We start from the raw sequence: 23,576 nt of genomic DNA on the forward strand, positions 1-23,576 counted from the left end.
ATACCCCCCAAAAAAAAAAAAAAAAAAAAAAAAAGTTGCAAGAAAGGGGACTTCCCCGGCGGTCCAATGGTAAGACTCTGAGCTTCCACTGCGGGGAGCATGGGTTCCATCCCTGGTCAGGGAAATAAGATCCCGCGTGGTGCGTGATGCATCCAAAAATTAAAAAAAAAAATAAATAAAAGTTGCAAGAAAAAAAATCCTATATTTACCTCTGTATTAGTTTGCTGGGGATGACATGACAAAATACTCCAGACTGGGTAGCTTAAACAAAAATTTATTTTCCCTCAGTTCTGGAAAGTTCCCTCAGAGCCTGGAAGACCAAGATCAAGGTACCAGCAGGGTTGATTCCTCTTGAGCCCTCGCTCCTTGAGTTCCAGGTGGCCACTTTTCTGCTGGTGTTCCTTCCTCTTGTAAGGACACCAGTCATAATGGATTAGGGCCCCACCTTTATGACCTCATTTAACCTTAATTACCTCTTTAAAGACTCTGTCTCCAAATAGTCACATTCTAAGGTGTTAGGGCTTCAACATAGGAATTTAGGGGGGTGGTGAGGGATATAGTTCAGTCTCTAAACAGTCTGTAAACAATCTCCATTTAGTTGTAAATAAATGTTCTTTATTTTTACAGTATTTGGAAATAATTTCAAACTTAAAAACTTGCAAAAATAAAAATAGTACATAGAACACCCATAAATCCTTTACCCAGATTCACCTGTTGTTAACGTCTTGTTCCAATTGCTTTATCACTTACACCTTTTCTCTGCACTCTGTACCCCACACTCCCCACCCTTCCTCCCCACTCCCCACCCCTCCACGGCCCTTTGCCCCAAGTACTTTAGTATTTCCTAAGACCCCAGTAGTCTCTTACATAAAGCTTATGTAACTGTATGTTGCATTTACCAACTGCAGTGAATTTAACATTGATACAATTATTTACACTTTTTATTCTAATTTTGTATTTGACCCAGTAACATCCTTTATAGCATTTTTCCTCCTCCAGGACATGACCCAGTCTAGGGTCAGGTATTGCATTTAGTTGTCATGTCGCTTTAGCTTCCTTTAATCTGGAACATTTTCACAGTCTTTCTTTGTCATTATGACATTGACATTTTTCGGAGAATACCTCTCCCCTTAAATTTTTTTTTTTTTTTTTTTGGTACGCAGGCCTCTCACTGTTGTTGTGGCCTCTCCCGTTGCGGAGCACGGGCTCCGGACGCACAGGCTCAGTGGCCATGGCTCACAGGCTTAGCCGCTCCACCTTAAATTTTTTTTTTTTTTTTGCGGTATGCAGGCCTCTCACTGTTGTGACCTCACCTCTTGTGGAGCACAGGCTCCGGACGCGCAGGCTCAGCGGCCGTGGCTCACGGGCCTAGCCACTCCGCAGCATGTGGGATCTTCCCGGACCGGGGCACGAACCCGTGTTCCCTGCATCGGCAGGAGGACTCTCAACCACTGCGCCACCAGGGAAGCCTCCCCTTAAATTTTTAAAAATTATTTTTATACTCTTTATTTAAAATAATAGACTCATAGTAAGTTGCAAAAATAATGAAGAACCCTTCACACAGCTATCCCCAGTGACATCTTATATGACTGTAGTACCATAATCAGAATTAGGAGTTGACGTTGGTGCATTACTGTTAACTAGACTTACACCTTATTTAGTTTTCACCAGCTTTTACCTGCACTGTGTGTACGCGCTCGACTTCACCTCTTTCTTTTTCAATAGAATGGTCCTCATTTTGTATGTATCCTCTGTTTCCTTGTGATTAGATTCAGGTTATTCATTCTCAGTAGGAATACTGTGTAGGTGATGATGTCTTCATAGTATCGTATCTGGAGGCAAATGGTGTCTGTTGGTGATGTTAATTTTGATCACGTGGTCAAGTTCTTGCCCAATTTTTCCCCTCTGTAGTTACTTTTTGTTTTTTTAATCCCTTGCAACTAATAAGCAACCTGTGGGAAGAAACTTTAAGACCATGCAAATATCCTGCCAGTCATCACAGTTTCCTCTTTGATTTGGTGTCTGTTGATCATTCTTGCCTGATCCGATCTTTACTGTGATGGTTGCAAAATGATGATCTTCCAACTCCAGCACTACCTCCACATTTACCAGTAGGGCCTCAGCATTCTTGTGTGCTCAAGTGTCCTGTCTTTCCCCTCATTTATTTATTATTATTGGTATAGACTCTAATTCCTGCATGCAGTTTGTTAATATTTTTTGGAGGATTTTTATCTATAGTCATCAGGGATTGGTCTGTAGTTTGCTTTACTTGTGATGTCTTTGTCTGGCTTGCTACTAGAGTAATATTGGCCTCATAGAATGACTTGGGAAGTGTTCCTCCTCTTCTGTTTTTGGAATTTGTCAGGGATGGGTGTTAATTATTTTAATGTTTGACAGAATTCACCTGTTAAGCCATGTTGGCTTAGGTTTTTCTTTGTGTGAAATTTTTCATTACTAATTCAGTCTCTTTAAAAGGTCTATTCAGATTTTCTTTCTTTTTAAGTCACTTTTTGGTAATCTTTATCTTTCTAGGAATCTTTCCATTTCTTTTAGTTTATCTGTTTTTTGGCATACATTTGTTTAAAGTATTCCCTTATAATTCTTTTCATTTCTGTGAGGTTGGTAGTAATGTCCCCTATTTCATACCTGATTTTCATAGTTTGAGTCATCTCTCTTCTTAGAAAAGCTTGTCAATTCTGTTGAGCTTTTCAAAGCACCGACTTTTGGTTTTGTTGATGTTCTCTATTGTATTTTATTCTCTATTTCATAAATTTTCACCCCAATATCTATTGTTCCTTTCTTTCTTTTTGCTTTGGTTTTAGTTTGCTTCTTAAGGTTAAGATTATGGTTGTTTTTTTTTTAAATAAATTTTATTTGTTTATTTATTTATTTTTGGCTGCGTTGGGTCTTTGTTGCTGCGCACGAGCTTTCTCTAATTGCGGCGAGCGAGGGCTACTCTTTGTTGTGGTGCGCGGGCTTCTCATTGTGGTGGCTTCTCTTGTGGAGCACAGCCTCTAGGCGTGCGGGCTTCAGCAGTTGCAGCACATGGGCTCTAGTTGTGGCTCGTGGGCTCTAGAGCACAGGCTCAGTAGTTGTGGCACACAGGCTTAGTTGCTCCATGGTATGTGGGATCTTCCCAGGCTAGGGCTCGAACCTCTGTCCCCTGCATTGGCAAGCAGATTCTCAACCACTGTGCCACCAGGGAAGCCCTAGGTTATTGTTTTGAGCTCTTATAAAATAGGTGTTTATAGTTATACTTTTTCTCTAAATGCTGGTTTAGTTGCATCCCATACATTTTTGTATGTTGCTTTTGTTTTCATTCATCTCAAAGTATTTTCTAATTTTCCTTTGATCATTGGTTATTTATGAGTGTGTTGTTTAATTTCTACATATTTGTTAATTTTTCAGATTTTCTTCTGTTACTGATTTTTTTCATTCCATTGTGGTTTGAAGGATGTAATTTGTATGATTTCAGTCCTTTTAAATTCATTGAAGCTTGTTTTATGGTCTAGCATATGGTTTCATCTGGAGAGTGTTCCACATGTACTTGAGAAGAATTTTGTCTTCTGTTGTTAGATGGTGTGTTCCTTTGATGTCTGTTAGATCTGGTTTATAGTATTGTTCAGTTCTTCTGTTTCCTTCTTGCTTAAGGTGTTCTTAATAGCTATTTTAGTATTTTATTCTAAAACTTGACACTATGGATAGAAATTAAGAATTTTATTGAGTGTTTATTATGTATCAGGAGCTGTCTTAGTTGCTGGAGATTTTTCAGTGAACAAAATAGACAAAAATCCCTTATGGAGTCTGCATTCTAGTGGGTATATGGACAATAAAGAAATAAATACATAAAATATATAATGTGGCATTTGGTGATGTGGGGAAAAACAGAAGGGAAAGGGGAAAGAGAATGTGTTAGATAACGAGTGTGGGGTAGTTGTAGTTGGGGGGCTTGGAATTTTAAACTGGGCAGTCAAGAAATGCCTTACTGCTAAGATGACATTTGATTCAAGGTCTAAAGGAAGTTTAGATGTAAGCCATGAGGGTGCTTGGAGGTATAGTATTCCAGGCAGAGGGACCAACACATGCAAAGGCTGTGACTAAGGTTGTTTAAAGATCTCCTTAAGATTTTTTAAATGCATGTCATATACTGATTCAGTGAAACTGCTTTGTCTTTTTGGGAATGTAGTTGCTTTATTTATTCCTTGTTTGAAGATTATGTAAGTGCAAAATGAAAGGTATCTCTCTTTCCCTCTCTAATCTTACAGCCACACTTCTTAGCACTTCTCATTTTATAAGTGTGTCTGTTCACTGGTTTACTTTATTTCTTTCTTCCTAGAATGAAAGCTTCATGAGGGCAGAGTTTTTATCTGTTTTGTGCACTGAGTCTAGTGTGTAGTAAACACTTGATAACTTTTTGTTTAATGATGAATAAATGAGTTGTCAGATGTTACTTCTCAGTAGTTTCTTATGAACTTAATGTCTATAAATTCATATTTTAAAAGACCGCTTTCTTATGGCTTTTAATCTATCTTTGTATCTCTGAATGTATGTGTGTATATAACATGTGTAATATATTTGTTTTCAATTATAGAACAAAGAAGTAATTTTATTTGATTTAATTTTTTTTAAGAAGGAGAAAAATTAAATAGGCCTTTTTTGACTTCATACTTTTAGAAACTGCTGATTAGCCAATAGACACTTGTCCTGTCTTGCTGGATTGTAGTTGTATGTTGCATTAAACATTTTAATTCGGTTTACTTTGAGTTTTGCATCTTGACTTTTATGAATTCTCTGAATTCTTTATCGGTATTAATATCTTGCATTTCATTTTTAATGGAATTATATCTGCTATATTCCAGGTTGCGTGATAGCTGAGCTTTTTACAGAAGGTGTGCCACTATTTGATCTCTCTCAACTTTTGGCTTACAGAAATGGACAGTTTTTCCCTGAACAGGTGCTGAATAAAATTGAAGATTGCAGTATCAGAGAATTGGTAACTATGCTACAAATATTTCTCACTTTTGCATTAGTCAGTTCTCTGGAATGTTCTGAATTTGGGACAAGCAGTAAAACCATAGACTCATATACCAGCCTATTGTTTTTACTTTGTTAGGCAGAAGTGTACAATTTTTTTCCCCTTCTTAGGCACAGAGCTCATTTGACTTTATATTACACACACACACACACACACACACACACACACACACACACACACACACGCATCTTTCCATTATAATCTTTATCTCTGCTTTGGACAGATTTGGAAGGAAGTAAGGAGGTGCTTGGGGGTTAGAGATTGTCCAGGGTAGAGCTTGCTAGTAAGAAATGAAGAGGAGAAATATCTAAAATGAGGAGACAGGAAACAGCAACTTGAGTGTAATACAGCAGTATAGGGGCATTTCATATAAAAGCAACTAGCTTTGTGTACCTCTCTTGACCCTGAGGGCAGGTCTGGAAGGGGAGCTGTAGAATCACATATTAGTATAGCAGAACAGATGTGAGGAATTCTGTGGGAGGTCACGTAAGCCATATATCCACAGTACTGTTTGAGGGCATCTTTTCTAAGTCAATCAATACAGTAAGTGATGCGTATGATGATGACTCTGAGCCACGGAAAGATTATGTACATTTAAAATATTCTTTAGTAAGGTAGGGAAACATGCATTTTGATTTCTCTTACAAATGGCAAATATTAAGAAATAAGATGCTCCAGAGGAAGCCAATTTAGCTCACGTTCAGTGAACAGTACACTGGATTAGGAGTTGGCATACCTGGCTGTTCTAGGTGTGGCACTCATTATCATGTTGTGTTAGCTAAGTAACTTTATGAATTTGGGCCTACCTTTTCTAACTGTGAAAGGAGTGAATTTGACTAATTTTTAAGGCTAATCCTCTTTATGTGTCTGGCCCATCTGGAGTATGTTAATACGTGATTTCTTGTTGCTTCATAGGATGATAGTAGAGTCACATATTACTCAGTAGTCAGGTTCTGAAAGTAGTTTGAAAGATAAAGATTAGAAAGAGTCAGAATTACCTCAAATATCCTTTAAATCATGTGTTAAGTTGCCGTTGTAGCTTTCATTTGATTCAATTTGCTGTTCTCAAATCTGTTTTTTACTCCCTTTCTTGCCTTGGTATAGGTAACTCAGATGATTCACCGGGAACCAGATAAACGTTTAGAGGCAGAAGATTACTTAAAGCAGCAGCGTGGCAATGCCTTTCCTGAAATATTTTACACTTTCCTTCAGCCCTACATGGCCCAGTTTGCCAAGGAAACATTTCTTTCTGCAGATGAGCGTATTCTGGTTATAAGGAAGGATTTGGGCAACATTATCCACAATCTCTGTGGACATGATCTGCCAGAGAAAGCAGAAGGAGAGCCTAAGGAAAGTGGGCTGGTTATCTTGGTGTCAGTTATAACGTCCTGCCTACAGACCCTTAAATATTGTGATTCCAAGCTTGCTGCTCTGGAACTTATTCTCCATTTGGCCCCAAGACTAAGTGTAGAAATTCTTTTGGATCGTATTACTCCGTATCTTTTGCATTTCAGCAGTGACTCTGTTCCTAGAGTGAGGGCTGAAGCCTTGAGGACGTTGACCAAAGTTCTTGCTCTTGCCAAAGAGGTTCCTCGCAATGATGTTAACATCTACCCGGAATATATTCTGCCAGGCATAGCCCACTTAGCCCAGGATGATGCTACTATTGTTAGACTAGCCTATGCTGGTAAGAGCTTATTGTCCAAGTAATAACCACTCATATTTTTGAAGTTAGTGACTATAATACTTCCTGTTTCTCTGATATCTTTGGGAATTCCAAGAGTGAACTTTGGTCCTTGAACTATTTGTGTACATTTTAATAATATTTATAGCCGATCTGTTCCTGGAACTCAAGCTTTGTGTGTATCCTTATTTTTGAGGTTATCAGAATTATTAAGTGAAAAATATATAATACCAGAATCTTATGATTTTACTGGGAGTATTATATTTAATTTGGAGTAAGACTAATGTTCACAAGTATGTGCTTCTGATCTAGTGTCTTTAGGCCTTTATAAAGTTTCTCTGAACAAATACGTTTGTTTGAATATCAGTATTAGGATATAACAGTCTATTGCTGTTGAAAAAGATTAATTTTGCTGGGTAATTTGGTGTTGATAGGACCTAGCCTGTTTGTTAAGTTACTGAATTTTAAGGTCCTTTCAGTTACTATGATGCTTAAGAAGTGTGGCTTCTTTGTGATGAGGTGAGTGTGTTATATAACAAACTTACCTGTTTTATTTGTAATTCTCATAAAATAAGTGATACAGATTCATATTTTTAGCTCCCCAAATTAATTTCGAATGCTTATTTCTGCATGGAAAATGTCATTGAAACATTTACATAATTTCATCATTTATTTTAAAAATGTAATCTGTTGGAAATCAGGAATTCTGAAGTCTTTGTAAGTAGTACATAACATGTATGGTGATGATATTGTCTCTTTTTTTGAAAGATACTTGCTTATTAGTTCATTATTTTATGATTTACTTGTCATTATTTTAACAGAATGTGAAAAATGGTCTTTGGACTCTGTCTTTATGGCTAGGCACATCCACAAAGTGATTGGTGGTTGTTGGCTTTTTAAAAAATACGTACTTTTAAAAATATTTATCCATCTGCCTATTTATTTATGGTTTCTGATTTCCATAGCTTTATAGGTGTAAATTTTAGGCTTAGAAAATTCAGGATTTCTTTAAGACATATCCAAGTTTATCATTTGGAACAAAGCATGTTTACAATTCACTTGATAAATAGAAATACACTTGACCCTTGAACAACGTGGAGGTTAGGGACGCTGACCCTCCACACAGTTGAAAATCCCCATATAATTTATAGTTAGCCCTCTATCCATGGTTCCACATCTGTGGATTCAACCAACCATGGATTGTGTTATACTGTAGTATGTACTCTTGAAAAAAAATTCGAGTGTTGTTCAAGGATCAACTGTAATTGAACTGGATAAAATTAAATGAAAGAAAAGCTTATGATTTTTAAAAAACAAGCTGTATTTTTTAGACTATTATGACCTACTTTTGGCCCAGTATATCTTGGTCTTTTCTCAATTGTGGTACGTAGGTAAGGTTCTGATGTGTAGGTACCATATTAACATACTTACATTCAATTTCTAGCAGTCACAGCATAAAAACAATAGCTACTGTTTATTGAAAAATCTGCTTTGTATATACTGCTCAGGGTTGCAAGGGTTAGTTGCAAAAGATATAGAGATTCTAAAATAGGTTCTAGATTCTAAGATTTTAACATTTGTGTATCTCTTGAAACTGACACTTGGAACAACCTTGAGCAGTAGATGTTATAGTGCCTTCATTTCCCAGCTGAGGAATTGGGGATGGGAGAGGCTAAGGGACACGACCAAAGTGTATCTGAACTAGTTCTTTCTCAGTTCTCAGAGCTGCTGGTCTAGACCTTGATTTTGAAGCAACCTGCTTTTATTTTACCCAGGTATGCTGGGTCTTAGTGGTAAGAGTCCATGGTAACCCAGGGTCAGTGCCAGGACCTTGCAGTGCCCCATGCCACCCAGCCATGGTGCCCCATGCCACCCAGCCATGGTGAACCATGGCTTAGTGCATGATAAAGCTGCCTTTTTAGATACAATCTAAAGTCTCTTTGAACTTGTATGGTTAAGTGTAATTAAACCACACATGTCAGTAATTATAAAAGTTTAAAAATCCATTAAAAATTTTCTTTTATAGCATTGTTTTTAAACTCAGAGATGTTTTTAAACTCTAGATTTGTTTCTTGTGTAAAGTGAACTGACAAGTGTGTTGTAGTTTATGAACTTAAATGGGGAGATAAACATAGATCTGCTCAGACTTGAGAGGTGCCCAGGAAAGTAAGAGATTTTTCCTAATAAAGATATTTTCACTAAAGTGGGGATATTCATCTAGAACCATCAGGGGATGGTGTAGAATTCCCCCATCTTTACCCTACAGGCACTGTAGGGTATTAATAACTTGTTTATTTAGAGGTAAATTTTTGTTCTACTCAGAGCAGTGTTGAACCTGGCAGCAGTGGGGCATGGGACTCTAGGATGAAGGGAATCACTGTATTCAATAGACTCAGAAATGTCAGTTATTGTGGGATGCATCTCAATTTCGGAGATGTTAAAAAGTGAAGAAAAAGTGAGTCTTAGAATCAATAAAATAAGGTAGTTTATGTTCAGTGCTACTCACTGCTGAGAAGGAAGAGTGCAGTCTTTGCGGGTATGGTTGTATATTAGGAAGCTTGGAAGTGGGAGGAGAAGAAGGATAGAGGCACAGGAATAAATAAAAATGGAAGGAAGAGGAAAGTATAAATAAAGAGCAGATATAGTTAACAGCATGTGTGATAGCAGAACTTAGAAGTAGATACTTTCATAGTGGTGAGGAGTATCAATAGTCTTAATAGATGATCAGAGAGAAAGGAGAAGATACAGACCACTGCAGGAGTGTGACAAACAGTCTCACACTTTGGTTCACTAAGAACCTCAGAGTATCACTTGTAAAGCAGTCCAATAAGGGTTGATGCACTTTGGTAATGGTTCTTTGAAGTGGATGTGACTCAGTTATATATGAGGAAACAGTGACTCAGATTGGTCAAGCAGCCAGCTAGTAAGTGCCAAGGTCAAAGTTTTTTTTTTTTTTTTAATTAATTAATTAGTATTTGGCTGCGTTGGGTCTCTGTTGCTGCGCGCGGGCTTTCTCTAGTTGCGGCGAGTGGGGACTACTCTTCGTTGTGGTACATGGGCTTCTTATTGTGGTGGCTTCTCTTGTTGCGGAGCACAGTCTCTAGGCGCATGGGCTTCAGTAGTTGTGGCACGCAGGCTCAGTAGCTGTGCCTCGAGGGCTCTAGAGCAGGCTCAGTAGTTGTGGCACACGGGCTTAGTTGCTCCGCGGCATGTGGGATCTTCCCGGGCCAGGGCTCGAACCCGTGTCCCCTGCATAGGACTCTTAACCACTGCGCCACCAGGGAAGCCCCCAAGGTCAAGGTTTGAGCCAGGGTCTGTGTGATTCCAAAGGCCACCTTGATCTGTGATTTTAATGTGAAAATGTGTTTCTCTGTTAGCCTACTGCATATCTCTTACCTGAGAAGAAACTGTTTAAAGGTAGGTAGGTCTTTGTGGAAGGATTCAGCTTTTTTTGCCTCAGATGTTTTGAGTGCTATATTTTGGGCTATTTGGTATTTTTTTCCAGTTTTACTGAGATATAACTGACATACATCACTGTATAATTTTAAGGTGTAGAGCATAATGGTTTGACTTAAATATATTGTGAAATGATTACTGCAGTAAGTTTAGTTAGCGTCCATCGTCTCACATAGATAATAATAAAAAGAGTTTTTTTTTTCCTTGTGATGAGAACTCTTAGGATTTACTCCAATAACTTTTCATATATACCATACAGCAATGTTAACTATAGTTATCATGTTTTTTTGCGGTACGCGGACCTCTCACTGTTGTGGCCTCTCCTGTTGCGGAGCACAGGCTCCGGACGCGCAGGCTCAGCAGCCATGGCTCACGGGCCCAGCCGCTCCGCGGCATGTGGGATCTTCCCGGACCGGGGCACGAACCCGTGTCCCCTGCATCGACAGGGGGACTCAACCACTGCACCACCAGGAAAGCCCCATTTGTGTATTTTTTAAAGAAGCTTATGATTTATTATTAAAATAGGTAGTTTGGGTATAGTTGTTGATTATGAGGTTAGTTACTAAAAGTCTGATTAGGTTAAGTGCTAAATTGAAAAGTCCTGCTTTTCTTTAGTCTTATGATTATTATTTATATGTATTAAGACTTAGGGAAGAAAAGTTATAAGTATTACACACATTTATGATTATAATTATTATGAATTTTCTCCCTTTTATAGAAAACATAGCTCTGCTGGCAGAAACAGCTTTGAGATTCCTGGAATTAGTACAGCTGAAAAATCTCAGTATGGAAAATGACCCAAATAGTGAAGAAATAGATGAAGTTACACATCCCAGTGGAAATTATGACACAGGTAGTATGATTTTCTCTTCCAGATTTTCTGTTATTTAGAATGAATTGCTGATGTGAACTTGCAGCAAACTCTCACTTATAATTTTAATGTAAAATGAAAGAATACTAGATTTATAAAGGGAAGGATTCTGCTGTCTGACTGTTCTCTTTTACTCTTATACATTGTTATCTAGCCAGAAAATGACCAGCTTGTCACCACAGGTTCTAAGCTCAGTAGTTTTTCAGCCAGAATTGGTTTGTGTCAACAGCAAAGCTAGCTGAATTATATAATTCTTACAGGATAAAAGAAAAAAACATTGGAAATACCATAGCCAAAGAATCTAAACCTTTTCTCCTTTTGTGAGTATATTTTGAGTGTCCTCAGTCATAAACTGTGTTTCTTTCATACTACCTATGATTTATGTGTCAGACCCCACACCTTTTACTGTAAAGGAACAATGTGATGGTAAATTCTGTGAGGTCAGAGTCCCTGCCTCAAGTTTCTCTACATCCACACAGCTTTTAACGAATATTTATTATGTTAAGGATTTAGAAGTCAAATAATGTACTTAGATCTATTTCAAGATGTTTCTAGTTCAGAAAAACTAGAGAAGTCTACTTTTCAGATTTTTATGCTGTAGACAACTTTAGTGTCTCAGTTACTTGTTAGAATGGATTATTTTATGCAGCAAATATTATTTGGAGTTGAAGACACTGGAATAATTTTAAACTTATAGAAGGATGTATCAGAAAGGAAATCCTCACTTTTTTTCACGGAATTACTTAGAAAATAATACTGCCCTACATCCTATAACCATGTAATTGGACCTTTTAAATAATGAAGCTAGGCATTAAAACTTTTGGGAAGTTAATCTGAAGTTTTTCTTAATGTGAACATAGACTTGTGCCTTTCAGACTGCCTTTTCCCTTGACAGTGGCTGCCCTCATTCATTTAGTTGGCAGATAATTGTGAAACATAAGCTTTGCATCAGGCAATTCGTGTGCTTGCTGTAAGCACTAGGGATATAGTGGTAAATAAGACAGAAAAGATCCCTGCTCTTGAGATTGTTCAGTAAGGAAAAGACAAACAACTAAGTAAATAAATAAATGAAAAGGGGAGGGTAGGTAGGTGATAAGGTCAGAGAAGAAGGCAGTGGCTAGATCATGTAAAGCCTTGTCAGGACTTGCAGTGTATTTTCTGGCTTTCTAAAATATAATTAACCGACCTTTAAAAATGCTTTCTCAAAGGATTGCCCTGTACCATCAGATTATATCCTGAACCAGTCCAGTAATTTCAAGTCCTTGATTAAGTTGATCTTATTGGGGCAGTATGATCTCCCTCTGGTGCTTTCCCATAGTTTTTCTTTGAGCCTTATAAATTAACTAGGGAGATAATAACCATGCCTGTGGCATCTGCTTATTAGGATGTTTTTCAATCTATATTTCATTTTCCCAACTATCCTTCAGAGCTTTGAGTAGTGGAAAAACTTAGTAATTATAGACTTTCTCTGGTGGTTTCTGTAATCATTCTGTTTTCTCCAAGGAGTGAGAAAGAATGGGTCTATATGTTTGGAGAAAAGAAAATTGATTGTATTTTTCCTTTTTTTTAAAAAATTTTTTTTTAGAGCTCCAAGCCTTACATGAAATGGTCCAGCAGAAAGTTGTCACTTTGCTTAGTGACCCTGAAAATATCGTGAAACAAACCTTAATGGAAAATGGAATAACACGGCTGTGTGTATTCTTTGGACGTCAGAAAGCCAATGATGTTTTATTGTCCCACATGATCACTTTCCTGAATGACAAAAATGATTGGCATCTGCGTGGAGCTTTTTTTGATAGTATAGTTGGTATGTTTTTTGTTTTTAAATTTATCTTTAAGATTTGAATTATCTTCTCAAACAGATACTTTCATGCAGTCTGAAAGGTGACAGTACTACCAAATTTTATTAGTAATGAAATGAGTTCCTGGTATTTCTGTCTTCATGCTGCTTTTGGTTGATGGAAGTATCTTAGCTTATCAAGGATTGGTTAATAAAACTGATATACCCTTATAAAGGGATACCATGTGTTCATTAAAAAGTATGTTTTAAAAGAAAATTTAATGACCTGGGAAAGTACCATGAAATATTATTAAAATGACTGAACCCAGTTGTGTAAAGGTAACAATAACAAGTCATATGTTTATTAACAAGGCTGAATATACTAAGATGTGAACAGTGATTATCTCATATTTGTCAAATTTTCTATAGTAAACATGCATCACTTTTACAATCAGAAAATAACAAAGTATAATTATGTTTGAAAATCAATCTAATTAGAAAGAATTAAAGCTTATAGGCTTTGCTTTTTGTAAACTGAAAATTTGTGAAAAATTAATCAGCTTTTTTCTTACTGTTTTTTCAAAATGTTGCAATTCTTAATTTTCAGATTTATCTGAAGAAGAGAGACATCTTGTATTTTATCTGCATATAACTCCTATTGCATTTAGATTCAAAATTAGAAAGAAATGGACTTTATTTTGGTAGATTGTCATGTTTGACACAAGATTTAATATTTTTCTTTTTGGAGTAATAACTGATCATTTTCCACCTGATTGTACTGACCTTTTCAGTTTTAGCTTTGGTCATTTATGAAATGTTATATGCTAAAGCCATATTATTAAAATTACCCACTAACCCTTTTTATATCTTTTACACATGATTATAAAGCTTGTCTATTAACTCAAAAGATTTAAAGACTGTTCTGCATACTGGAAAGCTTTGCAGGTATCCAAACTTTCTCATGTAGTAGCAGAAGGCTGTAATAGAGTTTAGATTTTGATTTCCAATAATCTGGGAAAGTAACTGCTAAAAGGTTTGCTGTTGGATGTTTTTCCTAAAAAATAAAAAAAGGAAAGAAACTCATATAGCAACAGTATTCCTATTATTGTGTAATGTTTTGGAGAAAAAGGTACTTTCTACTTTTGAAAAGCCTTGAAATTGCTGTTCTTGATTTGTTATAACTGGAGATTACTGTACCTCCTCTTTTCAGACATCTCTAGTTTGTTTTTAATTTTTGCATTAGTTTATTGATTCATGTCAGCCTTCCATCTTGGACTCCATGTAACTCAGTTCCTAAATACAGTATGCTTTGCTTCTCACACCTTTCTGTCTTTCATGCTCTCTTCTTTCAAATAATCTTATTTTTATTTCTTTTCTTGGGAAAAGGTGGTTCTTGGAACTTCATCTATTGGTTAATTCATGTGTATTTTGAAAAATGGCCTTTATATTAGTTCTTTTTTCATTTAAAAGTAATTTTCATTGATTTTTTGTTTGTTCATAAAAGTAATATGTACTTGCTGTAGAAAAATTGGAAAATTCGTGAAGAAAACAAATCCTCTCCAATCCTCTAGCCCATGTACAGCCTCCGTTAATGTTTTGTTTTCTTCTTCCTGTGGGTCATCCTCACCTTCTCTTTCCACCCATCGTCCTGTTCTGCCATCTGTGAGGCACTGTCATGTGCTGGCTAAGAGCAGGCACTCTTGGCGACAGACTTCTGGGTTCAAGTTCTGCCTTTGTCACCTACTGGTTGTGGTTCTAGGGGAAATCGTTTAATCTTTTGTGTGTCTTAGTTTCCCTATCTGTAAAATGGGAATAATAATATTACCTAACTCACTGGTTGTTGCAAAGATAAAATGAATTAACATATGTAATAGTGCCTGGCACAAAAGTGCTATGTATGTATTATATTACTTCTTAGTCTTGTTATTTTTTAAATCTTTTTCTAGGAACATATGTATATTCTAAGCATTTTCTCATGTCATTAAAAATTCTTTGAAACCGTAATTTGATAGAAATGTTTCATTATACAGTTTTATCAAAATTTATTTGACTCTTCTTTTGAATATTTAAATTGTTTTAACTTTTGTCAACCATATATTATACACATAATCATTTACATAAATATTTGCCTGATTATTTTCTCAGGCTAGAAGTCTGAAATTTTAATTACTGAGTTAAATAATATGAATATATTTTTAAAACTTGACACATTTTATAAGCTTTTCAAAAAGATTATATCATTTACTACTCTGAACAACATTGTTTAATAGTACGGCACGGCCTTCCAGTGTGGAATAGGCTTCAGTCAGCCTTTGCCTGTTGGTAGCTTAAAGCAATGACTTGTTTTAGTGTATATTTGCTTATCAGTGAAGGTGAAAAAATTTTCTCATGTTGATTACTCATTCATGTTTCTTACTCTCTGAATTTTTAATTTATCGTTTTGGCCCCTTTTTGATGGTGTTATGCTTTTCTTATTGATTTTTTTCTGAGCCTTTTATATATACATTAAAAACAATAACTTTTAATCTTTTCTATGGCACTTTTCTCAAATAACTTGACTGTTATTTTTTTTGTCTTTTAAAATAATTTTAGTGTTGTCAATTTATTTGATCTTTTCCTTTGTGATTTTTTTTTTACTTTTGTGCTTAAATATTTTCCCATTTCAGAATTAGGTTAATAATCTGTTGGGCACATGTCTGTTTTGTTTTGCTTTGTTTTAATGCTTTATTTTTTCACATAAAAATATGAACTGTTTAATTGATCTTTATTTTGGGCTGTGGTATGAGGTGAAATCTAAATTTTTCTCAGAAATACAACCAATTTTCCTAACACTATTTACTAAGCATTTCATTTATTTTCCATTGACTTGTGAAGCTTCTGTTATCACCTGTTGCATGCATATATCTTTTAGGGTTACTTTTCTAGATATCCTATTCCATCGATTTTTTTTACTTCTGTACTCAATATTATACTCTTTTTATAGCTATGTTATATTTTAATTATATATTTATAACCAACTTAAGTATCTGGTAGAATAAGCTCCCCAGATGTCAATCTTCTTTTCCAAAATAGTTTGAGCTATTTTAGCTCATTATACACTTCATTTTGTAAAGTTTTTAAATATAATCCACTGGAATTTTAGACAGCATTTTTTCTTTTATTACAGAAAAAAATTTCTAAAATTATTTCTCAATACAGTGGAAATATGCTTTTGCAGATCGCTCAAAATATATGAAGTAAGTATGAAAGGCAATAGTTGCACTTTCCAGAGGCACCTACTCTGGTTTGTGGTTTTGGTTTGATGTCTTCAGGTGATTATTGCCATGTCTCTAAATAGTATTTTCATATTACTCTTTTTAGGATTATCAAATTTATACTTTATCTCTTGACTTTTTTCTATGCCACATGAAGGTTTAACTCACTCATATCATACCCCAGTCCCCCTTCGCCTCTGTTTTGAGCTGTAGATCTTTAGTTTGTTGTTTTTATAACTTTAAATAATTCAACCTGTTTCTTATTGGTCTACTTCTGACTTGGACTACAGGGAATTTAGTGCCTGCCTTCCTCCCTTCCTCCTTTTCGTTTTTCTTCCATTCTAATTCTTTTGTTGGTTGATAATTCAGCTAATTGTTAATTGACAGTTCAACTAAACAATTGCATTTTCATAGTTGATAATATTTACATTCTGTTATGTAATTGTAATAAAATCTTTTGTGCTTATATAGACTGATTCTGAAAATTCAAAACAATTTACATGATTAAGAATGTGTAACTTTTATTGACTTTAGAGCCAAGTAGTGCACTATATTTATAACTGCTTCACCACAATTCTAATGCCATAACTCCTTTATCACTTGATGAGAATGTTTATAGCATCAAGGTCAGTGGATTCTTTTTTCTATCATCTGCAAACTACTAAATGCACATTTTAATTTATTTCATTTTTACACTGTGACTTTCTTGAACAATTTTTTTGTTTGTCATGGAGTTTCAGAGTTTTTCGTTTTCCTTTTAGAGAGAAAAGTAATATACCTTCCTCACTTTATATTATCTAGCTTCTTTCTTACCAGTTTTATCTATTGCTTGTAGTCTGTTGCATTTTTCTTCTTGATAACATTTTCGAAGTTTATTGACCTTTAGGTCTAATTGGGGCTGATTAATTTCTAGCTCTTTACTAGCTGTTATCCTTTTTTCCCCATTGAATTCCTGGGTTATATCTACCATTTTGTACATTCTACATTTTCTTTATTTTTCTGGAGTACATCCCTAGGAGCTTTCTTAGAAATGTTTGCATGGGAGGTAAACACATATAGTCCTGGCATGTCTCAAAATGACTTATTTTTGTTTTCTTATTTTATTGACAGTTTGGATATAAAATTTCTTCCATAACCTTGAAGGTCTTGCCCTGTTGTGTTCTAGCCTACATTGCTGCTGAAGATCATCTGATGCCAGTCTGATTCTACTTCCTTTTTAGGGAATCGGTATTTTTCTTTCTGTAAGCTCATAGGATCTTTTTTTCCCTTGGTGTCGCAGAATTTCTTGCAGATTTGCATTGGTATGGGTCTTTTTCATCTATTATGCTGGGTAGGAAATGCAGTGTCCCTGCCTGGATTGTTGCTCAATATATTTGACTTTTGATTAATTTTATTGTTTTACTTAATGGCATTTGTACTTTGAGGAATAAAACAATCATGTAATATTGCTTCTCTTTTTCAGGTGTTGCCGCCTATGTAGGCTGGCAAAGCTCCTCAATTCTCAAACCCCTTCTGCAACAAGGTCTTAGTGATGCTGAGGAATTTGTTATTGTGAAAGCTCTTAATGCCCTTACCTGTATGTGCCAGTTAGGGCTGCTGCAAAAACCCCATGTCTATGAATTTGCCGGTGATATTGGTAAGTTTTTGTTTCTCAAAATTAGGATGGGAAAATTAGGGCGTGGTAAGAGAAATAACAACTGATAGGGCATTGTAAAGTTTCTAGGCAATCTAGAGTGAGATTTTCAGCTTCATTGTCCCTGTTGTGTGTGTGTCTCTGTGTGCACACCCATATGCATGCTTATGCCTGCATGCTTGTATGTATGTGAGCGACACATAGGCACACACACAGGAGCACTGGCCCTCCAGCCCAGGTTGGGAAATACACCTTTGTTTTAATCTGTAGTTAACTTAAGTCTTGATGATCCTTGAAAAATGAAGATTTATTTTTTCTTTTTAAACACAATGTGGATTAAGTCTTTAACTGCCCTGAAGAGTCAGCTTATGTTTTTGGACGCTTGACAATCAAGTTGAAACTGGATGTGGAGGATTGTCTGTGACTTCTGTCATTGCACCGATCACCAGTTAAGCATTCGTAGTATTGATGTTACTACTGTTAGCAATTTTATTAACCAATGAAAGGAATTAATTCCTTGACCTTTATAACAGTTACCTAGGTCCATCAACTTAAAATTCAGAATAAGAGCAAACAGGTACATGTGACACATTTTAAAATTAAAAATATTAGAAGCTCTTAGTCTTCTTAACACTTCATTTTAAGAAAGTAACCAATGTAAAAAAAAAAAAAAAAAAAAAGAAAGTAACCAATGTATTGATATGATTGCAAGTTGGCTTTGTACTGAAATCTTAGGAAATTGCCTTTTTAGATAAAATTCTTTATTACTGCTGAATGCTTTGCCAAGAAAATTTATAGAAAGCCAAAATTAATTAGATTTGGTTAATAGGTTTTTCTTGAGGCAATCCTCAGAGAAAATAGACAAAGGAGTTTTTATTTTGATAGTTGAAATTAGATGGTTAGATAGTAGAGAGGTATAAAATGTCTGGAAGTTTTTAGGCATGAATGTAGCTTTTTAAAAGAAAAATTTTGTGGAAATCTGAGTATATGTAGGTTTCTTATTTTGCACTCTTAATATTTGTAATCATTCTTTTAGTTTGTAACACTAATTTGGTTTAAATTTTTTTGATGATTATGTTAAAAATAATGACAAATTTAATAGAAAAGTTTTGAGTATTAGCAACATAATCATGATAAAAATCTCTTTTACACTGAAATGCTTTTGATTTTTTGTGTAAGCTGCAGAGTGCTAAACCTTGAGGGAGTCATCTGTTTTCTTCCTAATTTTTAAAAGAGCTAATAGCTTGGGAAACAAAAATATTAATATAATAAAAGATGTTAGAATGTTTTTTGAATTTCTGATCCTGTGTAGTGTAAGGCAGATGTAGAAAGCACCCCTCTTCATAATAATATTAAAGAGAAAATGTATCATCTTAACACGCATATCTTGCTGCCTGGAATATTTTCCTGCTCATTCTCATTGTGTGAATTCTCACATCAGTGTTTTCTTTTTTTCTCCTGTGAAAGTGGCATTACCTCCTAAGGGTCGAGTTTTTCTTGCTTTTGACTTTGATCTTCTTCATTCTAATGAAAATCCTTTGTATATAAATATGTACTTGTATATTCTAATTTCACATAATACATTCCTTCTGTTGCCTAATTATTTGGAAATTATTTTTGAGATTTAATATGGCGTATAATTAGCATTTTATTTATCTGCAAAATTGATGTCCATCAATTTTTAAGCAAAAATTATGATAAAAGATAGTTTTTTACCCCTCCTGTCAAATTTTGCAGAAATTTTTCTGAGTCCTATGGGTTTTAGTCATTGGTCATAGGATGAACATATGGGGTCCTCATGTATCTTAAGTTTAGTATCAAAATAAATTATTATCTTTAGGTATAGAATAAACGCAATGTGCTACAACTTTTTGGGTGTGATGCCCCCTTAGAACTGGAACTGAATTTGGTACTAGTTGTGGGGAGAAAAAAACCCTTGCTGAGAAAAATCAAGCAAATAGTCATTTGTTGGCATTTTGAACTATTTAAAAGAAGAAAGTTTTTAATAACTTAGAAACACCTACTTACTTAAAACAAGTGATAAACTGTACGCATCTCTCTGTTCTGTCTTTATGCGTGGTTAGCCTGTTGTAGTGATTCTTAAAGGGAATTGTGGTGGTAGTGATTATCATGATTAAAAACTACACTCTTCCCACTTAGACATTATGAAAACTCACCTTTCCGTCTGCTTGTCCCCAGATAATTGGAAATGTATTGGATGTTTTATAGGAAATCCTAGATTCTGGTTTCTTGTATTTGGAGTCTTAGAGGTTCTTTGTATCAGTTAGCTACTGACTGATATAATAATGCTGTACAACAATCAACCACAAAATCCCAGTAAATCCTTCGGTCAAGTTCTCAGCATGCATCTGCGAGCTTGGTGGGCGGCTCTGCTTTAGGCCTTGCATCTCCCCGATGCCTGTGGTGATTGTGGTTTATCTGTCTCATTCTGGGGCCCAGGTTGGAGGGGCAGCAACCACCCAGGTTATGACATTCCATTGGCTAGAGCAGGTACTGTGACTGAGACAAGAGGGAGGGACAGAGAAGTACCCTTTGTACACCATGAGCACCAGGCAAGAGTGACTGTATAACAGAGATAACACAAAGAACTGGGACCACTAATTCAGCCTCCTCTAGTGCCTAACTCCACCAGGTCATCTTGAGTTTGTTTATTTTTTGGAGGTTTTTCAATGTTTTTCCAGTCCTCATTTTCTCTGTTGTGAGAGGGAAACTACCAGCCCTCCCTTGTTGGCCATCTCAGAGGCTGCAGGGTGTTTATGAAATAATCAAAATCACCTCCATGTGTAGTTAGAAGAATTGGAAATGGGAGAACTTTGGAGACAGATATCTTGAACAATTTTCTTCTCTTCCCCTATTTATATAAGTAATATTAGCATGAAATAGTATTTTTTTTATCATTTCTTAGTTTTTAAATTTACTTTTTATTGAGGTAACATTGGTTAATAACATCATTTAAGTTTCATGTGTACAACATTATATTTCTACTTCTGTACACACTACAGTGTGCTTACCACCAAAAATTTAGTTTCTGTCCATCATCATTCAGTTGATCCCCTTTACCCATTTTGCCCTCTTCCCTGCCCCTCCCCGTCTGGTAACTATTACTCTGTCCTCTGTATCTATATGCTTGTTTTTGTTTGGTTTAGTTCATTTATTTTACTTCTTTTGTTTGTTTGTTTTTTATATTCCACATATGAGTGAAATCATATGGTATTTTTCTTTCTCAGTCTGACATATTTAACTTAGCATAATACACTCCAGGTCCATCCACGTTGTTGCAAATGGCAAGATTTCACCTTTTTTTAATGGCTGAGTAATATTCCATTGCATATTTATACCACATCTTCATCCATTGATGGGCACTTAGGTTGCTCATATATCTTGGCTATTGTAAATAAAGCTGTGATGAACATAGCGGTGCATATATCTTTTTGAATTAGTATTTTCTTATTCTTTGGATAAATACCCCAAAATAGCTGGATCTTATGGTAGTTCTAAATGTTTCGAGGAATTTCCACTCTGTTTTCCATAGTGGCTGCACCAATTTACATTCCCACAGTATATGAGGTTTCCTTTTCTACACATCCTTTCCAACACTTACTATTTCTAATCTTTTTGATAATAGCCATTCTGACGGATGAGAGGTGATGGCTCATTGAAGTTTTGATGGTGAACATGTTTTCATATGTCTTATTTGGAAAGATGTTTGTTCAGCTCCTCTGCCCATTTTTTGTTTAGGTTGTTTGTTTTTTTGTTGTTGAGTTGTATGAGTTCTTTATATATATTGGACATTAACCCCTTATCAGATATATGACTTGCATATATCTTTTCCCACTCAGTAGGTTGTCTGTTTTGTTGATGGTTCCTTTTGCTGTGCAGAAGCTTTTTAGTTTGGTGTAGTCCCATTTATTTATTTTTGCTTTTGTTTCTCTTGCCCGAGGAGACATAGCTAGAAAGATTTTTGCTAAGACTGATGTCAGAGAGCATGCTGCTTATGTTTTCTTTTAGTGGTTGTGTGCTTTCAGGTCTTTAATCCATTTTGAGTTAATTTTTGTGTATGGTGAGAGACAGTAGTCTAGTTTCACTTTTTTGCATGTAGTTGTCCAGTTTTCCCAACACCATTTAAGAGACTGTCCTTTCTCCATTGTATGTTCTGTGCTCTTTTGTTGTCCACTTGTGTGGGTTTATTTCTATCTGGATGATGATTTACCCATTGATGTAAGTGGGGTGTTAAAGCCCTTACTGTTCCTGTGTTGCTGTCAGTTTCTCCCTTTAGGTCTGTTAATAATTGTTTTGTATACTTTGGTGCTCCTATGTTAGGTGTATATATGTATATTAATCACTGTTATGTCTTCTCAGTGAATTGTCCTGTTTATCATTATATACTGTCCATCTTTGTCTTTTGTTACCTTTTTTTGGCTTGAAGTCTATTTTACTTGATATGAGTTTGGCTACATTCCCTCTCTTTAGGCTGTAATTTGGAGTGTCATCTTCCATCCCTTCACTTTGATCCTGTGTCTGTCTGCAGAGCTGAGGTGAGTCTCCTGGAGGCAGCATATAGTTGGGTCTTGTTTTTAATCCATCTGGCCACTCTGTGTCTTTTGATTGGTGAAGTCAATCAATTTAAATTTAGGGTGATTATTGATAGATGAGGACTTAGTACTGCCATTTAATCTTTTGTTTTCTGGTTGCTCTATATCTTCATTGTTTCTTTTTCCTTGTGTTTCTGTTTGCCATTTTGGTTTGCTGGTTTTCTGTGATATTTTTCTCAATTTCCTCATTTTTTTTAATGTTTCCTGTCTCTGCTCTAGATTTACGTTTTGTGGTTACCATGAGGTTTGTATGAAACATTGCATAGGTAAAATAATCCTTTTTCAACTGATGGCATCTTCATTTACCTCTGTGGGTTCTGTCCTTTTCCACTTCCCTCTTTGTCTTTTTGTTGTCTCAAACGATCCCTTTTTATGTTGTGAGTTTGTTACCAAATTGAAGTAGCTATAGTTATTTTTTCTACTTTCCTCCCCCCTTTAACCTCCTTTATTATGCTATAATAAAGTGTTTAAAAACCTGTTCTCATAAAGAGTTGCTATTTTCTGAGTCTATTTATCACCTTACTCAGAGTTCTGTGTACTTCTGCCTTTCTGTTTCTGGTAGATGGCAGGTCTAGTGTTGATTAACTCCCTCAGCTTTTGTTTGTCTGGGAAACTATTTCTCCTTCATATGTGAATGATAACTTTTCTGGCTAGAGTATTCTTAGGTGACAGTTTTTATCTTTCAGTGTTTTGAGAATGTCATTCCATTCCCTCCTGCTTGTAGAGTTTCTGCTGAGAAATCTGCTGGTAGCCTGAGTGGGGTTCCTTTGTAGGTTACCTTTAAAATTCTTTCTTTGTCATTGATTTTTGACAATTTTAGTATAATATGTCTTGGAGAAGGTCTTTTTGCATTGAGGTAATTAGGTGTTCTCTTAGCTTCATGGACTTGTATATCTGGTTCCTTCCCCAGGCTTGGGAAGTTCTCAGCTATTATTTCTTTAAATAAACCCTCTGTTTCCTTCTCCTTCTCTTCTCCTGGGGTACCTATTAGCCTAATGTTGTCCTTCCTAAAGGAGTCTGATAGCTCTTGTAGAATTTCCTCAGTTTTTAAATATCTTATTTCTCTTTCTTCTTCTACTTTTAGATTTTTAGTTTTCTATCTTTGAGCTCACTAATTCTCTCTTCCATATGGTCTGCTCTATTTTCAGTGCTTTCTAATTGCATTCTCCAACTCGTTTATTGAGTTCTTCAGCTTCAGATTTCTGTTTGGTTCTTTTTTTGAGTTTTAGTCTCTATGGTAAAGTGTACCT

General features: G+C 35.6%; 1 protein-coding gene across 5 annotated transcripts in view; it reads left to right on the forward strand.

Moving 5' to 3' along the window:
• The window catches only part of PIK3R4 (phosphoinositide-3-kinase regulatory subunit 4), a 73,957-nt gene that overhangs the window by 5,807 nt on the left and 44,574 nt on the right, over positions 1–23,576 (forward strand). For 4 of the 5 annotated variants that reach the window (XM_028489928.2, XM_007115464.2, XM_007115465.4 and 1 more), the window contains 5 exons: positions 4,860–4,993; positions 6,140–6,722; positions 10,894–11,028; positions 12,632–12,853; positions 17,543–17,716. In XM_028489928.2, coding sequence (XP_028345729.1) covers positions 4,860–4,993; positions 6,140–6,722; positions 10,894–11,028; positions 12,632–12,853; positions 17,543–17,716 — 1,248 coding nt within the window. The remainder of the gene's footprint in view (positions 1–4,859; positions 4,994–6,139; positions 6,723–10,893; positions 11,029–12,631; positions 12,854–17,542; positions 17,717–23,576) is intronic. The other variant, XM_028489929.2, reaches the window with a different exon arrangement.

This window comes from Physeter macrocephalus, chromosome 1 (assembly GCF_002837175.3).
Source record: "Physeter macrocephalus isolate SW-GA chromosome 1, ASM283717v5, whole genome shotgun sequence".
NCBI lineage: Eukaryota > Metazoa > Chordata > Mammalia > Artiodactyla > Physeteridae > Physeter > Physeter macrocephalus.